A 20398-nucleotide genomic window follows, 5' to 3' on the forward strand; every position below is an offset into this window, starting at 1 on the left:
GTTGAATGAAAGTCTGACAACTATGGAATTAAAGAAACCACATCCACACAGACTGGTAGGAGGGGGTGGAGATGAGGAACAGGCTGGTCCCACATCCATGTGTGGTGGATAAAAATTCGGGAGGGATATCTCAAAAGTGAGGAGTCCCAGCCCCACACTAAGACCCCCAGCAAGGGTTCCAGTGACAGGAAGATAAATCCCCACAACTTCTGGCTGCAAAAATCAGAGGGGATTGAGTCCATGGAAGAAACCTCTAGAGTCCCAAGAAGTTCCCCTTAAAGAACCCACACACAGACTTACTCAGACTTACTCCCTCTGAGCTTCAGCACTGGGGTAGGAGTTGAAAAGGCACCAGAGGCATACTGGGAGGAACTGAAGTGTCTGACATCAAGGTGAGAGCCAGGGCACAGCTTTCTCTCAGACAGAAGGGAGGGTGGAGGCCACTGCCCCTTGGCTGAGGCCTCCCCCCAAGAGCAACAGAGCTGGCAGGCACGTGCTGTACCCGAGACAGTATCGACCTCCATAACATTGTCTGCCTCACCCTGGACACTTCCCGAGACTCCATCCCACCCAACTTATATGCCCACCATTAAGTGTTAATCTTGACTTTTCCATAGGAATGGCTGATCTTGGCTCATGTTTCACAACTTCCTAAATCCTATCAAACAAGGAACAGACAGCCTCACTGAGCCCTCAGTCCTATAACTCTTGCTACATGATCCAGGCCCAACACTAGCAGCAACCAGCCTAGATCCACAGCTTGGCTTTGCCTGGGAATCTCCAAGCCCAGCACAAGTAGCAGCTATCTTAGATGGCTTTATAGCTCAGGCAAGGTGGCCCTGGGTCAGACACAAGTGGGGGCTTACCTTGGCCTGTACCACCTGGGAAACCCCAGAGCCTGTGCACCCAGTGGACAGCTACAGACCATATCAGAGCACCACTACCCTGCCCCAGCACAGTTGGTTCTCTACAGAGGGGCAGAGTTTGGTGCTCAATGGTCACAGCCAGTCCCTGCAGCTGACTAGCCTGGGTAAATCCTTCCCACTGACATGCCAACAGCAACCAAGGCTCAACTGCAAGAGGAGGGTGTACTCAGCCCACACAAAGGGCACACCTTGAGTACCCAGCCTGGGTGAAAGGGGAGGTTGTGCCGCTGGACCTATAGGACACCTACTACATCAGGCCACACTACCATGACAGGAAGTCACAGCAACTCTACCTAAGATAGAAACAAACACAGGGAGGCTGCCAAAATGAGGAGACAAAGAAATGTGACCCAAATGAAAGAACAGATCAAAACTCCAGAAAAATAGCTAAACAAAATGGAGATAAGCAATCTATCAAATTCAGAATGCACAACACTGGTTATAAAGATGCTCAAGGAAATGAGTGAGGACCTCAATAGCATAAAAATGATTCAGTCAGAAATGAAGGATATACAAATTGAAATAAAGAACAATTTACAGGGAAACAACAGTAGAGTGGATGAAGCTGAGAATCAAATCAATGATTTGGAACATAAGGCAGCAAAAAACAACCAATCAGAACAACAAGAAGAAAAAACAAACCAAGAAACCAAGGATAGTTAGTGTAAGCAGCCTCTGGGACAACTTTAAGCATTCCAACATTCATATCATAGGGATGTGAGAAGGAGAAGAGCAAGAGCAAGAATTGGAAATCTATTTGGAAAAATAATATAAGAAAACTTCCCTAGTTTGGTAAAGGAAATAGACATGCAAGTCCAGGAAGCACAGAGAATTCCAAACAAGATGGATGCAAAGAGGCCCACTCCAAGACACATCAATATTAAAATGCCAAAGGTTAAAGATAAAGAGAGAATCTTAAAAGCAGCAAAAGCAGATAATTATCTACAAAGGAGTTCCCATAAGATGGTCAGCTAATTTCTGAAAAGAAACTCTGCAGGCTAAAAGGGACGGACAAGAAATATTCAAAGTCATGAAAAGCAAGGACCTACAACCAAGACTGCTCTACCAGCAAAGCTATCATTTAGAATTAAAGGGCAGATAACATGCTTCCCAGACAAGAAAAAAAAACTAAAAAAGCTCATTATCAGTGAGACATTATTATATGAAATGTTAAAGGACTTATTTAAGAAAAAGAAGATCAAAACTACGAAAAATAAAATAGCAATAAATACATGTCTATCAACAATTTAGTCTAAAAAACAAACTAAGCAAACAGGAAGAAGAGAGACAAAATCGTGGACACAGAGTATGTTTTGATGGTTGTCAGATGGGAGAGGGGTGTGGGGATGGGTGAAGAGGTGAAGGGTTTAAGAAAAGTACATGTAAGTAGTTAGAGAATAGCCATGGGGATGTAAAGTACAGTATAGGAAATGGAGTAGCCAAAGAACGTATATGCATGACTCACGGACATGAACAATGGTGTGGGGACTGCCTGAGGAGTGGAGAATGCTGGGTGGAAGGGGGCAAAGGAGGGAAAATTGGGATAACTGTAATAGCATAATCAATAAAATAATTATTTTATTTAATAATTACTGTATTGTTGTTCAATTACAGTTGTCTGCATTTTCTCCCCACCCTTGCCCCGCCCCCAGCCAAGCCCGCCTCCCTCCCTTGCTTCTACCCTCCCCCTTGGTTTTGTCCATGTTTTCAGGAACTACTATAAAGGACACATGAATAAAATATTACTTTAAAATAGGCATTTCAAAACTGCAATGAAATGAACAAATAGGACTTTATAAATTTATAAATGAAAAAATTATACTGGTAGGATTTTCTTATTTATTTTACTTAACAGAAAAAACCTCTTAATATATCAAAAGGTTATTAGAGCATATAATATTCAACTTGCTCTAAAATATTAGAGCATATAATATTCAACTTGTGTTTTAAGATGAGAAATGTTATATAACAATTTATATATTTCAACTTGAAGAGCAACTATAATTAGACTTCTATTCATTTTAATGTGCAACTTAAGTTTTTGGTAAATACTTATGAAAGGGAGGCAGACAATGTCCACATAAAAAAAATTAGCACATTTTAAACACGTAGGAAAGAGTATCTCTTCACATACCTAAACTCATACATGTTTCTTTAATTTCAGATCCTAAACTGTACTTCAGGATAACAGGTTTGTAAGATTTAGTATCTAGTACAGCCAGTGTAGTAACATCAGAGAAATTATCATAACAAAATATATTTATTTTGTTAAAGGTTTAATGTCAAATAAATATAGTGTATGCTTTCCTTTTGTGCATAATTAGTCCAATGAAAATTTAACCCATAATGGATTTAAAATACAAAAATCAAACTAAAAATTCCTAGGCAACAGATCTTTATTCACAACTTTACAAGAGCAGTCACCGAACTGTATTGTAACTTTTCTGTTGATTCACTTGTGTCCTCTTAGACTGGGAGCTTCTCAAACGTGTACAATATTATCTCTCATTGTTGTATCTTCACCCCCTGTAACAAGTGCTTGGTACATAATAGATACTCTAGTTTTCTAAATCCTTGAAAAACAATCTATCAAGCCTAGAATAGACCTTGGAAATTTCTGTTATTTCTAATATAGTCTCACCAAAAGTACATTTCTTTTTCCTATTACAAAGACATCAAAATGATTCAAGTAACTCCATACTTCCAGACATATAACATAAAACTCAAATACACTGGTGAAAATAATTCAGTATAAAAATATTAATGTATGGGTTTTTTTTAATTTAAAGAAGAAAACTAAAATAAGAAATCATCATGAGTTAAAACAATTTATAATACATCATTAATACTCTTACTACATTATCAATTCTTGGCTACATATTTTGCTTCAACATTTGATTCTGTCTTTAATAATTCATTTTAGTACAGTTACAGGAAATAAGTGGTATATGGCATATGTTTCAACATGTTAAACAAAGTAAATAAATTCCTACCATTTGAAATAAATTTTCACAGGCTTGAAGGGTGGCAATGTGCCAGGCCAGAGTTATCTTGATAGTATAAAAGAAGGAATTTTGCTCTTTAAGAGAAAAGATTCTGAACAATGGGGTCAAAGGATCTTTCATTTTGTTTAGCTAACAGCAGAAATGAATATCCCCTTAGGACTGGAGGCACATTATATCTCAGTCTTCTTTCTCTCTCCTCATACATTCACAGGTACACACAGCCTATTTACACAGTCACAAAAATTTAGACCTTCAGAGCCCTTTCTTCATTTTGGCAATTCAAAAATCAATAAAGTGGCATTATAATGTCATATAGTAATATATGAGACCTAAGAAGATAAATCATCTAATCATGTCTCCGAACTGTCAATTCTGAAAAAGCAGTCCAGTATATGGAAGACTGGAAGCCTGTACCTACCACTGCCACCCCCAGAGTCACAGGCATTCCATCTGGGAAGCCAAACTGCCAACTTGCCCTTCCTTTCTGAGGATTTTTCAGAACAACTTCGAGAAAAGGAATGCTGCTACCGTGACAGAAAACTGAAAATACCCATCATGTTTCGCCACAACCTACACCCAGTGAAAATCTTAGAAGACCACCTGCATCATCTCTTCTCCTGACTGCAGGCTGTACTGTTCCCTGAGACAGACTGTTGCTCCTTCGGAGAGAACGATTAAGACCCCTCCTCCTCAATAACGGAAACTAAATTCAGTAACATTCTATGCACACAAATATGAAAGTTATCAAAATATATCAATAAAACTGAATATTTTAAAGAAATTTTCATTGCAAAGTATTAAACTTTGCTATCGTATAGTCATGCACCATAAATTTTTCTGAGAAAGAAAACAAAAGGCAGACAGGCTGAAAACACTATTCTGATTCACAAATCTGAGTAATTTCCTTTAGTTGATATATCAGCAATTAAGAGTATCCATTATTTGCAGCACAGAATTTCAAATGTTTGGGTTAATACCAACATTTTAAAAGGCCAAGGCTTTCATAAAATAAAACTATCTTACAAAAATTTATTTATAAAATTCTGAAGAGTATAATAAATATTCCTAATTAACTGGTATTTAATTATTCAATTTCACTTTATAACTCAAGAGTGTAAGTAGTTCCCAAGCTTTAGGTATAAGCTCATTTTTAATGATTCTAATTGTATAGCAAATTTTTAAGATTTCAAATCCTTATCTTGGAAGGAAAGTAACTTAAATTTGAATTAAGAGTCAAAAATCCTAAAAGGGAATTACAGCTTATAAAATCAAGGGTACTCTGTTCCATGTCATCCAATCTCAAATAATTCATTAAAAATTTTAGAGTATTTACGTAAAGTTTGTAAAGGCACCAGAAAAGCTGAAAAAGCCTGAATGAAAACACAGAAGTGTGATGTTAACTTTAAATTAAAAAACACAAATCTCAAATGGACATACTACTTACTGTCCAGCAATTACTCAGTGTTTCCCTAACAACTTTGTTGCCCAGCTCTCTGAAAGCCCATTTCTTACCTTCTTCCCTTCAAGTTTACAACTGGCCTGTCCTCACCAGCTCTCAACATCTAGTAGTAACAATAAGAACACTACAACACTAGAGACTTCCCTCTCCTTGAAATCTGGACCCTCATGGACTTCACCTTATCTTCCTATAATTATTAGATACTCTTTTCTGGAACATTCTAAGAGCAAACCATCATATGCTTCTTGTTTATGGAAGCTGGGGAAAATGCTTCTTTTTTTCCCCTCGCCCCCCCCCCCGCCCCCCGCCGGGGAAATGCTTTTTGAGGCTCAACCGTTGTCCTTTTCCTTTTGCAAGAATTGGGTACAGCTACTGTCTCCACTTTCTTGTCTTCAATCCTATTGTTATTTTTTTAATCCTCACCCAGGGCATGTTTTTTTATTGATTTTAGCTAGAGAAGAAGGGGCAGAGAAAGAGAGATACATCAATATAAGAATAAAACATGAATTGGTTGCCTCCTATATGTTCCCTAACTGGGGATCAAACCCACAACCTCGGCATGTGCCCTGACCAGTGATCGAGCCCGCAACCTTTGGTGTTCAGGAGGGCGCTCCAACCAACTGAGCCACCTAGCCAGGGCCTGTTATTTTTTAATTCATTTTTTCCCCAATGCAGAATATACACAACCTATGTAAGTCAGAAAATATACTATATTGAACACCCATAAGCCCAACACCCAAACCAGGAAAACAGAATATTACCACTGACTAGCATACACCTTGTATGCTACATGCTGGCCTCACTGCCCCCAGAGAAAGTACTATCTTGATGCTGCTGTTGTCATTCCACTGCCTTTTGAAAGAAGTTTTCACTATTGTTGTAAACTTAAGCAAGATATTTACTTCTGCTTGTTTTTAAGTTTTATGAAACAAACTCCAGGAACGGCTGTTTTCAATCAGTATTGTATCTCTGCATTCATCCACGTTTTTGCATGTAACAGTGGTTTGTTCATTCCCATTGCTATATAATAATCCATGTATGAATGCGCCACTAATTCCCCTATTAATTAATATTTGGGTAATACCCAGAAGTAATGCAATGAAACATTCTTATATACAACTTCTGGACCATATGGGGAAATTTCTTCAAGGTGTATACCTAAAAGAGTAATAGCTGGGTAGTCTGCCATGCAAATGTTAAAATTACATAATTTCAGTGAATTTGACCTACTTTGTATCTCAACAGTGTGTAAGAACTGAGTTAGCCTTGGCTGGTGTGGCTCAGTTGACTCAGTGCCAGCCTGCAAACTGAAAGTTCGATTCCTGGTCAGGGCACACGCCTAGGTTGCGAGCTAGGTCCCCAACTGGGAGCATGTGGGAGGCAACCGATCAATGTTTCTCTTACACATCGACGTTTCTCTCCCTCTCTTTCTCCCTCCCTTCCCCTCTCTCTCTAAAAAATATATATATATATAAAATCTTCAAAAAAAAGAACTAATTCATACCTTCTAAAACCTCTGACATTGTCAAATTTCCTAATTTTTGCTAACCTGATGGGTTAATAAAAAATGATACCTTTGTGATCTTCACATACACTCCCAAATAGTAATAAAGCATCTTTTGATACATTAGTATTAAAAGTATCTTTTATTCATCATTAATACTTCCTCTTTAGTGAATTATCTGCTCAAGGTTTTGATCATTTTGAAATTAGTCTTTTTTTTTTTACTAATTTCTAGTTCTTTATACATTCTGCACATTAAGACTTTATATTCTGTAAATGCATTCTCCTAGTTTTTCTTTTCATTTCTTCTTTTTGTATCATTTTACCGTTTATTTTCCCATTATTCCATAATGATTAAGACCCCCACCAACAATGGCTATGGAAATGGTGCTAATGAGCACACTTGTCTTGCTCCAATTTAAGGGGGGATTTTTAAGAAACTATTCATTGGAAATGATTTGTATTTATTCATTTTTATTTGCAGGATACCTTCTATTCTAATCCTATTAGAATAGGATTAGAGTTTCTATCATGATGAGGTACTGAACATATTAAGTGATTTTTTTCCTCCATCTATAGAATCTATCATAAATTTTCTCCTGTGTTCTGCTGAGGTGAATGACATTTATAGGTATTCTACATGAAACTACCTTTCCATTTCTGAAATAAACTCAGCTTTGTAACTGAGTTTTATATTTTAAAATATTTCATTTGTAAATCTGAATTTCCAATAATTCTGTTTAAGATTTTGATATGTTTTACATTTTTAAAACTCCTCACCAGAGAATATGTTTATTGTTTTTAGAGAGAGGAAGGGAGAGAGAGAAACACTGATGTGAAAGAGAAACATCAATTGGCTTCCTTCCATACACCCCAAAAGGGGGCTGAAACTGCAACCTAGGTACATGCCCTGACCAGGAACAAACATACTACGTTTTGGTGTACTGGATGATGTTTCCACTAACTGAGTCATCCAGCTAGGGCTGACATGTATTTTCAATGGGGGTGGGGGGGGGGCAGGGGGAAGATATGTGTATTTTTCTTTATATACTCTTGGTATTAGGCCTTATTGGCCTCTTCTGGCCTTATTAGAATGATCTGGAGAAATAGCTCTTCTTCTATGCTCTTTAAGAGTAGAGTGACATGATCCTTCAAAGTTCAGTTTAAGAGAATTCAGCTCTAAAACCATCTGTATCAGTTGTTTTTTCTCCATAGGAAGATTTTAAACCACTGATTACCTATCTATAATAATTACTTATCTATAATAATCAGGCTTCCTATTTCTTCTTGAGTGTGTTATGATGAACTCTGTTTTTCTAGAAATTTGTCAATTTTTTTTAAGTTTTCAAATTTACTGATACAAAGTCTATAGTACTTTTTAATATGAAATCTTTTTGTATTTTCAGCTGTATCCACTTATGTATTTCAGTCTTACTTGTTTGTGCCTTGTCTTTAACTTCTTATTCACTACCCAAATAGATTATCTTTCCTTCTTAACCCTTTCAAAGTTTTAACTTCTGATTTCTTTAACCTTTGCTCTTGTTCCTAATTCTAATTCTTATCTCCTTATTTTCTTCGTTTATTCTAATATTTCTTTTCTATTTTAAGTTAAATGTACAGCTCCATTTTCAGCTCAAGTATTTTTTAAAGATACATTTCCCTTTAATACCAATTTCATTGCAACCTACAAATTTTGATTGGAGGTGTTTTTATTATCATTGACTAACATTTTAAACTTCTATTATGATTTGTTCTTTGTCCTATTGGTTATTTAGAAGAAAGAATAAATTAAAATGTATACAGTTTAAAAACATTATATTTCTGTTATTTATTTCTAAGTTAATATAGCATGTGGCCAGAAAATACAGTCTGCAGGATACTGATTCTTTGAAATGTGTTAACCTGTACTTTGTAACCTAGTATATGTTCAGGTTGTGTGTGTTTGTGTATTCCAAAGAAGGCCGTATTCATTAAATCATGTTTGAATGAGTTGTTAAAATCTGTTAAAGACAGATTAATTTTTTATATCGATGAATCATCAGTAATTGAGAAAGGTATTTAAAAAATTTGCAATATGACAGTAAATTTGTCAACATTCTCTAGTTTGGTCAAATTTTGAGTGCTTTTTTGCCTTTAAGTGTAGTTTGTTAATGTTAATATAAATGTTCCATTTTCTTTTAGTTAGTATTTGCCTGAAACATCATTTTCTACCGTTTTATTTTCACTCTTTCTGTATATTTATGTTTTCAGTGTCTTTTGTAAATAGTTTTTGTCCTTTAACTTAAAGAAATCCAACTGATACAAAGCTGTCTTTTATAAGCAGAGATTAGGCAATTTACGAGGTCTGTCCAGAAGGTATCCTGCCATGTAATAAGAAAAACAGAGACATTTATTGAAGAAGATACAAGAAACACTGTACATAGGACAATGATGCCTCAGTGCCCTTTAAAGTAGACACCTTGGGACTTTACACAGTTCTCCCAATCGCCATGAATTGCCCCATCGTATTTTCCTAAATCTCACTGATGGTCTGAAATCTCTTCCCTTTCAAAGGTGACTTTAGTTTTGGAAAAAGCCAGAAGTCACATGGCGCCATACCTGGGCTATAGAGGGGCTGACTCTACAGGGTGATTTGATGTTTCACCAAAAAACTCTGCACCAGATGTGATGCACAAGCCGAAACATTGTCATGATGAAGCTGCTAATCACCAGTTACCCATAGCCGTGGCCTCCTGAATCACCTGAATAGTTTCCGTGGAGAAATGCTCAAGCTTAAGGCAAAATCTGATGCACATTTGTTGCTCTACTTGCTGATTTTGAATGAGACGACCATACAGTACACATGCTCATCAATGGTGTCTAGCGCCCCCACTGACTAGTACAGTGAAGTTGTCATTATTCACACATGCACATTCCAATCCACTCTCCTTGGTTGCCAGGTTATACTGATGTTCCTCAAACCATTCTCATTATATTAACAATGACTAGACTTTTTCTGGACAGTCCTCATATATTTATTGCAGGACTTATACCTGTAATCTATATTTTTCATGTCTATTTTTTGTATGTTTTTATACCTTTTTCTTCCTTTACTTTTCTTTAAAGTGACTTTAAATGTTCATTTTCTCTATCTCAATTCCTTTTTCCTACTCTATAGGATTCTAGTACATATTTACTCTTGCAGTGGTTATCCTTGAAATTTTGCCATGCAAATTACACTTTTGTCAAAAGTTAACTTTCAGCCCTTTCCCAAACAATACTTTTCAACTCTGGTCTCCCCCTTGTCAACTTAAATGTTACTGCTGTCCAGTGTTTTAGTTCTGTCCTCCCACCTCCCACTTTTATCTTTTAAACAAATTACTGAGTTTTATTATTGTAGGGTATCAATGAAAGTAGCTGATGACTCACAAACGTGTTTAATGCTCATATATCTCTATATTTAACTACAATCAGGGGATTTTCCTTAAACTCGGAAGTTAAATATGCAAGTGCCTACATGCCATCTACACTGCATGTCTGTCCAAACGACCCATAAAACTTCCCAAAAGAAGGTCTTATTTCCCATTGCTCTCCCTAGACTTCTTCATCTCAGTCAGTGACATTAACACCCAATGCTTAACCAAAATATCCAGTCATGACTGATTCCTCATTCTCCTTCATCTTACACCCAACTCAACCTATTACTTATAACTCAAAAATATTCTCAAACCTCTTCAGTTTTTTTAATCCTCAGGGTCATCTCCTAGTCCAAAAGCCAAACTTATCCCCCTTTAGCTTTGAAACTTTAGTTCCTTTCCAATTCAGTCTCCACATAATGCTAGAGTGATTTTATAAAAATGTTTGTCACATCAATTACTTCTCCAGTTAAAATGTCACTGATCTCTGAATAAATTTCAGGCACTAGATATACGTACTGCAGTCTGATTTCTGCTCACTTCATCTCATATCCTTCTTTTCATGTGTTCACTTCAGCCCCACTCCATACATGCAAAGCCCTTTCCTTTTCAATACCTTTTCTTTGGCCTTTGCTTTTGCCTGGAGAGCTCTTCCTCAACTGTTAATTCTCTCATATTGCAGATCCCAGCTCAGAAGTCTATTTCTAAGAGAAGTCCTCCCAGAATGTTCTAGTTAATGTAGGCCCCTATCAGTTACTTTTTATGAAATTAGTGTTTTATTTTCTTCACAGTAATCATTGCAGTTTGTCACTTACCATGTTTGTGTCTTGTTTATTATTCTTCTCTCCCACCATAATGTAAGCTTTACAACGGAATCTTATTTGTCTTGTTAACTGATATAATCCCAGGATACAGCACAATGCTTGGCATATATTAAATGCTCAACAAATATTTGCTGAATGAATAATTACTACCACAAATACATATGAACCACTCAATAATCCCAGTAAACTAAGTTGTGATTAAAGATGATAGAACATACAATCAGGAAGAGCACAAAACTCCACCTCAATCTACCACTGTCCAAACGAACTATACTTGTAAATCTCTTTCTTCACAGATTTTCAAATATATTTCACTCCCAGATGTTCTTACAGAATTAATTTCTAAGCTGGAAATTTATGCCCTTTGAGAAATACAAATTTTAATGTTAGCTCAAGCAGAAAGTTTTTTCCTAAGAAACATATTCACCAAAATAGATTCCATGAGACATATAAGGGCTAACTAATTATTATAGAAAACAATTAAATTATCAAAGAGATACTCTGCCACTAGCCTAGATTTCACAAGCAAATACTAACAACATTTAAAAGAATAAATAAGGTATTTAAAGGAATCAATAAGCTATTTAAACACCAAAGGATTAAAAACAAAGGAAATAAAATCTTTTAGCAAAACCAGTATAAAACTGTTATCAAGACAAAAAACTAGAGATAGTTCTCACTATGAGTCTCAATATAGAAATCCTATGTAATATATTAGCAAACAGAACCCAGCAGCTCACTGTAACAATAAACCATGACTACAGGATCATGCTGGATTTATGTAAAGAAGCAAGAGCAATTAAATATTAAAAAATCTAGTAACAAAATTATTCCTCATGGTCATGAGGTCAAAAGTGAAAAATCTTTATGATTATTTCTATTGATGCTAAAAAGACTTTATAAAATCAGCAAGCATTCTTGCTAGAAATCCATGAAATAACAATGGGGGTATTTCCTTAGTGCAATTGAAGAAAAGTTGTGTGTGTGTGTGTGTGTGTGTGAAATCAACCTAAAAGCCAGAATCATTCTTACTGGGGTAAAGCAAGGGTTGGCAAACTATGGCCCATAGATTATTTCTAGCCTGTCACATACTCATGTGAATAAAATTCTGCTGGAAGACAGCTACACCCATTCATTTACACATTGCCTATGGCTACTTTTACACTACACTGATTTAAAGTTGAAAATATTTACTCTCTGGCCCTTCAAAGTGCAAGTTTAACAACCCTGGCACTAAAGCATTCCCATTAAAGTTAGAAAAAGACAGAAATGTTTATCATCAAGCACTGATTTCTGGAGGTATCATCTAATGCAGTCAGACACTGAACTAATGCTTAACTTTTACAACTCCTTCCATTTCTGTGAATGTATCATTGATTCCCTCTGAGGCTGCTGCTTCTCTCTTGCCATTATATCCACTGTATGCAATGGCAGCTCTAATTCACTCATACCTAACACAACTGAAGTGATCTTTTAAATAACCAAGTTTTCTTTAATAAAGAAAAGTAGAAACACATACTGTATCTCAATAGAAGGTAATGAAATTACCTGTATTTTTTATTTGATTGTTCTTTGTAACACACTGGTCCTATGCAGGGCTTGAAAATGTAATTAACAGCATACTCAACATTTGAATGTGATGTACAACACTCTTGTATAATATATAAAAATAGTAAATCTCACTGTTAAACATACCCTTCCTGAAGAGATAATTCTTGGTTTTCTTCTTCAGGACCACTGCTATCACTCTGTAGTTCAGGTTCATTCTCATCTTTTCCTGGTAGAGTCTCCCAGCTTTCATCACTTGAGGACTGATCTTTTTCTGTACCAGAAAATCTATGAGGCAAAGAAGCCGACCATTCTCCATCACTGCATTCTGAACTGCAAATTTAGAACAGAAATATATGTGCATTTATCATTTGGAGTATCAACCAGGTATCATGGTATAAAGTAAACTACTGATGCCACCCATGCTTCATCAGGTGCCAATTCAATTTTTAAAATATTTTATTGATTATGCTATTATATCATAATCAAATTTTGAAATATTTAAAAATAAATATATTCAGCAGAACATGACTTTTTCAAATGAATATAGCATATGGCAAGTTATGGAATTATCAACTTATTTTTTCTTGACTAAACTAAATAGTTCCATGGTGCTTAAATATGGGTTTTCATATTTTAGACATGTTTCTTAGTAAACATTTAAATGTAACTTGGTAATTACAAATTAAATGTTATCTGGAATAAATGATAATAGATTTATTAGTCACCTGGCTTGACAAAACCAACTGTCTAATTACATATTAACAAACTGATGAAATATCCTCTGTGAATAAATTTCTCCTATTATCATGTTTTAAAACCTTAACTATTTTTTTCATTCCTTTTTCGCAGACTTTAAAATGAAGAGAGATTCAAATTCATATGAAGCAATACTGATAAATCTTTAGTGAAGTTCTGTGGTAGGACTATGAACACAAAACACTGACTATATCTCAATTCAAGAGATAAAACATACAATAAATAAAAGGGTTAATAACCTCAGAAAATTACTTTTGGTTATATTTAACTTTGGTTAATTTGGTTACATTTAATTATACTTAAAACACTAGTCACACTACCAAAGGCAAAAAAAATTACTTACCAATGTTAAAAATAAAATCTTAAATGCCCCTTCCAACCATATCAACCATTCTGGTCAAGAATCCCTTAAAGATTTCCTTTTGTGCACTGACTTTTGAGAAACCAAAAAATAACAAATTTTAGTTTATGTTTTTCAAAGGAAGTAATAATTGGTAAGAAATTATCTTTTCTTCATGATGACAATATATATTTAATATCTAGCTAGTGAGTTCCTCCTTCTATAAGTAGATGAACTCAAGAGGTCAAAATGCTGTTAACAAAAAGAGCAGCACTCCTCTGAGCTCTGAGATGTTAGAAAAAGGTAAAATCAATATCCAATTTTCAATAAACAATGGGCAGCAGGGCACAAACATCTGGGTAAAGGAATGCAATATAGCTCTAGAATAGCATGTAAAGGACAATAAAACACAAATAAAATGCCTGTAGAATTTTTTATGACCCAAAGAATAACCTAAGATCAAGTAAATCAATTCTAGGCTTGCCTTAGTGTAAAAATCTACCAAAAAAAAAAAAAAAAAGATTTAAAGGAGCTTATTGAGCTAAATTTCCTTGACTATAAAGCATTTGAAATTCAAAGCTAAATTACCAACTCCCATTTTGATATGTCTTTAACAATTAAGGTTTCTATATTAATTTGTGGCAATTTTTTAAAAGGATATTCTTTTAATTTTTATTTTTAGAGAGAAGGGAAGTACAAAGAGAGGGAGAGAAACATCAATGTGTGGCTGCCTCTCAAGCGCCTCCTACTGGAGACCTGGCTGGTAACCCAGGCATGTGCCCTGACTGGGAATCAAACCAGCAACACTTTGGTTTGCAGACCAGCACTCAATCCACTCAGAATTTGTGGCAATTTTTGACATACTGAAGAAAACCTCATTTTGTGAACATTTCACTCAGAGTATAATTGTTCAGAAAGTTAACACATGAAACTTCTGAATTTTTCTGGATTAATGAAATAATTAATAGACTATCTCCAAATTTTAATAGAAAAAGAGTATCTATCATCCATAGTCAATGTATTTAGGAAGCCTATGTTAAGAGTTGACAAACCACAGCCTTTTGGCCAAAGCTGGCCCTGATGGACTTTAAAAAATAACCTGTAAGCTAAAAACGGTTTTTTACATATTTATCTTTGATTCTGTCTTAGTCAACAAACCCTAAAACATTTACTGTGTAGCCCTTTAAGGAAAAGTTTGCAGACCCTTAGCCTCTGTCATTATTACTCATTTATATATAACCCTCACCTCTAAGTAGATGATTTTAAAATACAGGATCTGGCAGAGGTAAGGCTTGCTTGAGTGTGGTTGGTAGAGTAATAAAATGGGTGTAATAATTTACAGTTTTAATTTGAACATTTCACCTAAAATGTCATATGGTGTGTGCTTGACTGTGATATTGTTATGTTACAGAATTACATGCTTATGATTTTGTAATAACAAAGGGGTGTGATCTGGGCCGAACCCTGTTTATCCCCAGCCCTGACCACCATACTAAGCTTTCACAATCATTAACTGCCTGACAAATATTTGAATGTTTCACATTTTCAAAAGTTGCATTTTTCTAAACAAAATTTATCTGCCAGATAAGTCCCTTTCTTCATTTTCTAACTGCTAATGGTATAACCCTGCTTTTAAGCTGGAAAAAATATCTTTGTCTCTTCACAAATTCCCCACAATTAAGTCCTTTCTAACCTTCCATGCTTTCTGTACAATGGCTCTTTTATCCTAGCTCCTTTTTCTTTTTTCTAAAAATCCCTCATTCAACCGCTTTTCTCCAAACCTAGACTTTAACTAATTATTAATTGGTATTCTTAAATTTAAGCCACTCTCAACTCACTAAAAATGCATTCTGAGTATCACTATCACTTCTATTTATACCAAATAGTAGATTTATAATATTACTCCAAAACCCTCAACAGCTATTTTTCCCTAAATCAGTATTTCACAAACTTACGCCATTTGCCTACTGTCATTTTTGCTGCAGTCATACATTAATATTGTGTCTTAAGGTACCATAGTTGGGAACACAAGTTCTGGAGTCAACTTGCCTAACTTGAATCCACCACTTATTAGCTGTGAAAAAGTTACTTAACCTCTCTGTGCTTTTATCACTTCACTTATCAGATAAATATAATAGTATCTAATAGCTCATTGAGTTTGTGTGAGGAGTAAATGAGTTACCGTATACAAAATATTCTAACAATTTCTGGTAAATAAGCCATCAATAACTATTAACAAATCTTTTTTTAACATTTTTTTACTCAAATACATTTAGTTACCTCCTAAGCAATAGCCATAAAATTCCAAATTTGATAAGCTAGCTATATTTATTCTGATTCCCATTATGATAAATATTAATAACTCTTATCCGCATACCAGTTAATATATTTCACTCATTTTGGAAAATTCTGGACTATAAAAAAATAAAGTTTAAACTTTGAATGACATTTATGACTTACTGCAATCTGATCCCAGTTACCATATTCCATTCTTACATGCAACTCTTGTTACATACCTAAATTCTCTATTCTAAATACATTCCAAAAAGGTGTTTGTACATCGAACTAAAAGGCTTTCACACAGCAAAAGAAAGCAACAACCAAACAAAAAGGCAACCAGCTGAACTGAAAATATTTGCAAACAGCAGCTGACAAGGAGTTACTGTCGAAAACATATAAAGAACTCATACAACTCAACACCAAACAATCCAATTAAAAAGTGGGCAGAGGACCTGAACAGACACCTCTATCAAGAAGACATATGGGTGGCCAACAGATACATGAAAAGATGTTCAAGTTCACTAGCTATTAAGGAAATGCAAATCAAAATGGGAACCCCAGTGCACTGTTGATGGGAATGCAGACTGGTACATCCACTGTGGAAAACAGTATGGAATTTCCTTAAAAATTTAAAAGTGGAACTGCCTTTTGACACAGCAATCCCACTTCTACAAATATATCCTAGGAATCCCAAAACATTAATTAGAAAGAATATATGCACCCCTATGCTCATAGCAACTTTATTTGCAACAGTCAAGGTCTGGAAACAGCCCACGTGTCCATCAGTAGATGAGTGGATATAAAACTGTCGTACATTTATACAATAGAATTCTACCCAGCTATAAAAAATAACTCTTACCCTTTGCAACAGCACGATGGACCTGGAGAACATCATGCTAAGTAAAATAAGCCAGTCAGAGACAGACAAATACCATATGATCTCACTCGTATGTGGAATCTAATGAACAAAATAAACCGACAAACAAAAAAACCCTGGAAGCATGGACACATGGAACAGACTGAGAGATCTCAGAGCAGAGGAAGGTGGGGAGAGCTAGAAGAGATTAGCCAAAGAACATACATGCATATATGCAAAACTCATGGACAAAGAAACAATGGGATGAAGGCTGGGGTGGGGGGAAGGCAGAGGCTTGGTGGAACAGGAAAAGGGGGAAATGGAGGACATCTATTAACAGTGTCAACAGTTTTAAAAAACTAGAATGAAATACCTATTAGCATGGCTATTATCTACAAAACAGGTAAGAATAACAAATGTTGGAGAGGCTGTGAAGAAGAGGGAACCATCGTTCACTGTTAGTGGGAATGTAAACTGGTACAATCAATATGTAAAACAGTATGGTGGTTCCTCAAAAAATTAAGAACAGAGTTACCATATGACCTAGCAATCCCTCTTCTGGGTACTACCCCAAAAACTCAAAAACATTTATTCACAAAGGTACATGCAGTCCTGTGTTCACTGCAGCATTATTCACGGTGACCAAGACATGGAGAGTGTCTTTGTTGAGAGGACTGGGTAAAGAAGATGTGGTACACATATACAGTGAAATACCACTCAGCCATAAGATAAAATATGTTTGCAACATGGATGGACCTTGAGAATATTATGGTAAGTGAAATAAGTCGGAAAAGGCTAAGAACCATATGAGTTCACTCATGTGGGATATAAAACTGAAACTTACAGACATAGGCAACACTATAGTGGTTACGAGAGGGAAGGGAGTGGGGGGAGTAAAGTGCAAAGAGGGCCGAATACATGGTGACGGAAGATGATTTGACTTTGGGTGGTGGGTACACAATACAATATACAGACAATATATCATAGAAATGTGCACTTGAAAACCATATAATTCTATTAACCAATGTCACCCCAATAAATTTTTTTAAAAAATGAAATGGTTACCTAAGTACCTACAAAATATCCTTGCTTTTATCTTTTGGTTCACAAAGCATAAAATATTGACTCTCTGATCATCTTTTTAAAACATCTGCCAAACCCTGCAGGTCTAGAGGAGACACAGGTGAATGGAAAAGAAACTGTTGAGCAGGAAAGGGGAACAAACAGCTTAGTAGTAGCACTCTTGTCAAAGAAAACGAATGCCGAGAAAAGTCGGCTGATTCTGAAAATTAGGAGGTCACTGTTAACAGTACACAACAGATAAACAGTATTGAGAGGCAGATTTGGAGGCATTCAAAAAGAAAGGATAGTGAAAGAACACAAACTGTGGGTGTGGACCACTTATCCTGAAAATCCAGCAATGAAAGAGAAAACAAACAGGCGAGTGGTTAACAGAGGGAACAATGGCAAGTGACGGTTTTCCCCAGACTTAGAAAAACTAGAGAATGAGAGAGGGAAGCAACCTCTCAACCTAGGAATGAGAGAGGGAAGCAACTTACAGAAAAAATAAGGTGTCAGGTATGGCTTTGGGCACAGAATTAGAAAAGTTACCTCTCTTCATTGAATAAATTAAAAATAGGAATGGATACTGAGATATTCTAATATGGAGAAGAGGAAAACAAGAAAGTTCATGTTTAACTATTCCAGTATATCCAGGAAAGCAGGAGACAAAGTTATCTACCAAGAGTGACAGGAGTGCATGGAACTAAAAGCAAAATGAGAAAGAATTTAAAAGTAAGTTCTCCAAGAAAATAAGCAACAGAGCAAATAGTATACAAAATAATTGTGGCACAGAGGACCATTTGTTCTTGATTACAAAAGCACACGGGTTAAACATTTCAAATTCTCCAAGGAAAAACTAAGTTAAGAACCTCTTTTATCTTCATATGGTCTATAACTAGTACTGTCTTCCATTAGCATTTAGAGCTACGTTCCACAGCAAACAGCTATAACTTATTAGAATGTTATATTCTTTACACATTCAATTATGAACCAAAAAAACCTTGTTTCATGTATGGAATGAAATTATATATGATTTCTAGACAAGTAAGTTATATATAAATCCTAGGTGGAAATAAGATCTAGAAATAAAAACAGACAAAAACAACTTCTTCACTAAATCCCTCAAGGAACTGGTTGGTCTTCCCTGGCATTTATCCCATGCATAAATACTCAACTACATAGAAGCCTAAGGAAAAAATAAATTTTAGATAATTTTGTAATCTGACTAGCAGAGGATCAAAAAAACTTTTAAAATTTTTATCAAAAATACTCTGGATTGAAATTGTGTTAAAACATAAAATTCTCTGCATTTTCAAAGATAGTATACTGAACATAATCTAAGCAGTCTGGGACAGGGAACCACTGTTAACATTTAACCATGTTGTAATACAGCAGTATAAATGGAAGTTGCTCAATATACAAGCCTGCTTATTTTATGTAGTACATAAGGCCCACATGGTGTCCTTTTTGAATTTTGCCTGCTTTCTACAACTTCCTGGTTCGTTCCCTTAATACCTATTATAATCTAGCATGCCTGAAGAACAAAGCTGTTTATCTCTAATTTACTCCTAAACTTCTAGGAACTAGGAAACAAGATAAAATGTTAGAGCATGTGCTTTAAGATCTTTGTCTTGGTTGCTCATAGACATTTTATTTGTTGGATACAGGAAGATCAGAGGAGCCCTTTCTTCCTGGCCTTTAGCTAACTCAATATGGAAGAGGAAAACAGCTTAATTTAGTCTCATGATAATTATCTGTATATCTTGTCTTCCTTATAAGGTTGGTGAACTTGATGGAAACAGCAATCATTAAAGAATTCAAGAATACTGGAACAAATTCTGACATTGGGAGGTAACTCTTTTTTGCATGTACCAATTGACATCAACTAACTGGCTAATATTCTTTTTATTCTCCCAACATCAACAAAAAAAGCTGTCTTGACATTTTTATCTTGGGTAAGGTTTTTCACCTTTTAAGCAAGGTTAAGGACTAGGGACAGAAACACGGTGAAAGAAACCTCAAGAAAGAATAAATGGTTAGGAGATGGCATGCCTCTCTTCAGAACAGTTAGGCCCAAGTTTAAAACTTGTTGGAATGGCTGAAAGGTCCTCTTAAACTCAAGATCTTGTATTCAAACAGTTATTAAAGTTCTCAGGGTATATTTCAAAAGAACACGGCATTAACCTTAGCTCTTTGGTCTAATTCCAAGTCTGGTAATTATATGCTGCCTATTAAAATTCCCCTTGAGTTCTAATTTAATAAGGTGGTGCTCAGTTCCCGTCAAACAGCTCAGAGCAATGCTACTAGCTGCAACACTCATGCTGTAGATTGTCATGTTTCAGATGTGATTAAGTGATCATTTAGAATTTTCGGGAAAAGGGTCATGCATTCATTAAAATACCTTTCCACTCATAAAGAATATATATGCTACATATTTCTAA

General features: G+C 35.5%; 1 protein-coding gene across 1 annotated transcript in view; it reads right to left on the reverse strand.

The window, feature by feature from the left end:
* PJA2 (praja ring finger ubiquitin ligase 2) overlaps nt 1-20398 on the reverse strand; it is a 70166-nt gene that overhangs the window by 26601 nt on the left and 23167 nt on the right. The window contains exon 5 of the mRNA XM_045837970.1: nt 12808-12993. Coding sequence (XP_045693926.1) covers nt 12808-12993 — 186 coding nt within the window. The remainder of the gene's footprint in view (nt 1-12807; nt 12994-20398) is intronic.

This window comes from Phyllostomus hastatus, unplaced genomic scaffold, assembly GCF_019186645.2.
Source record: "Phyllostomus hastatus isolate PE091 unplaced genomic scaffold, TTU_PhHast_1.1 phas_contig_254, whole genome shotgun sequence".
In the NCBI taxonomy this organism is placed as follows: Eukaryota; Metazoa; Chordata; class Mammalia; order Chiroptera; family Phyllostomidae; genus Phyllostomus; species Phyllostomus hastatus.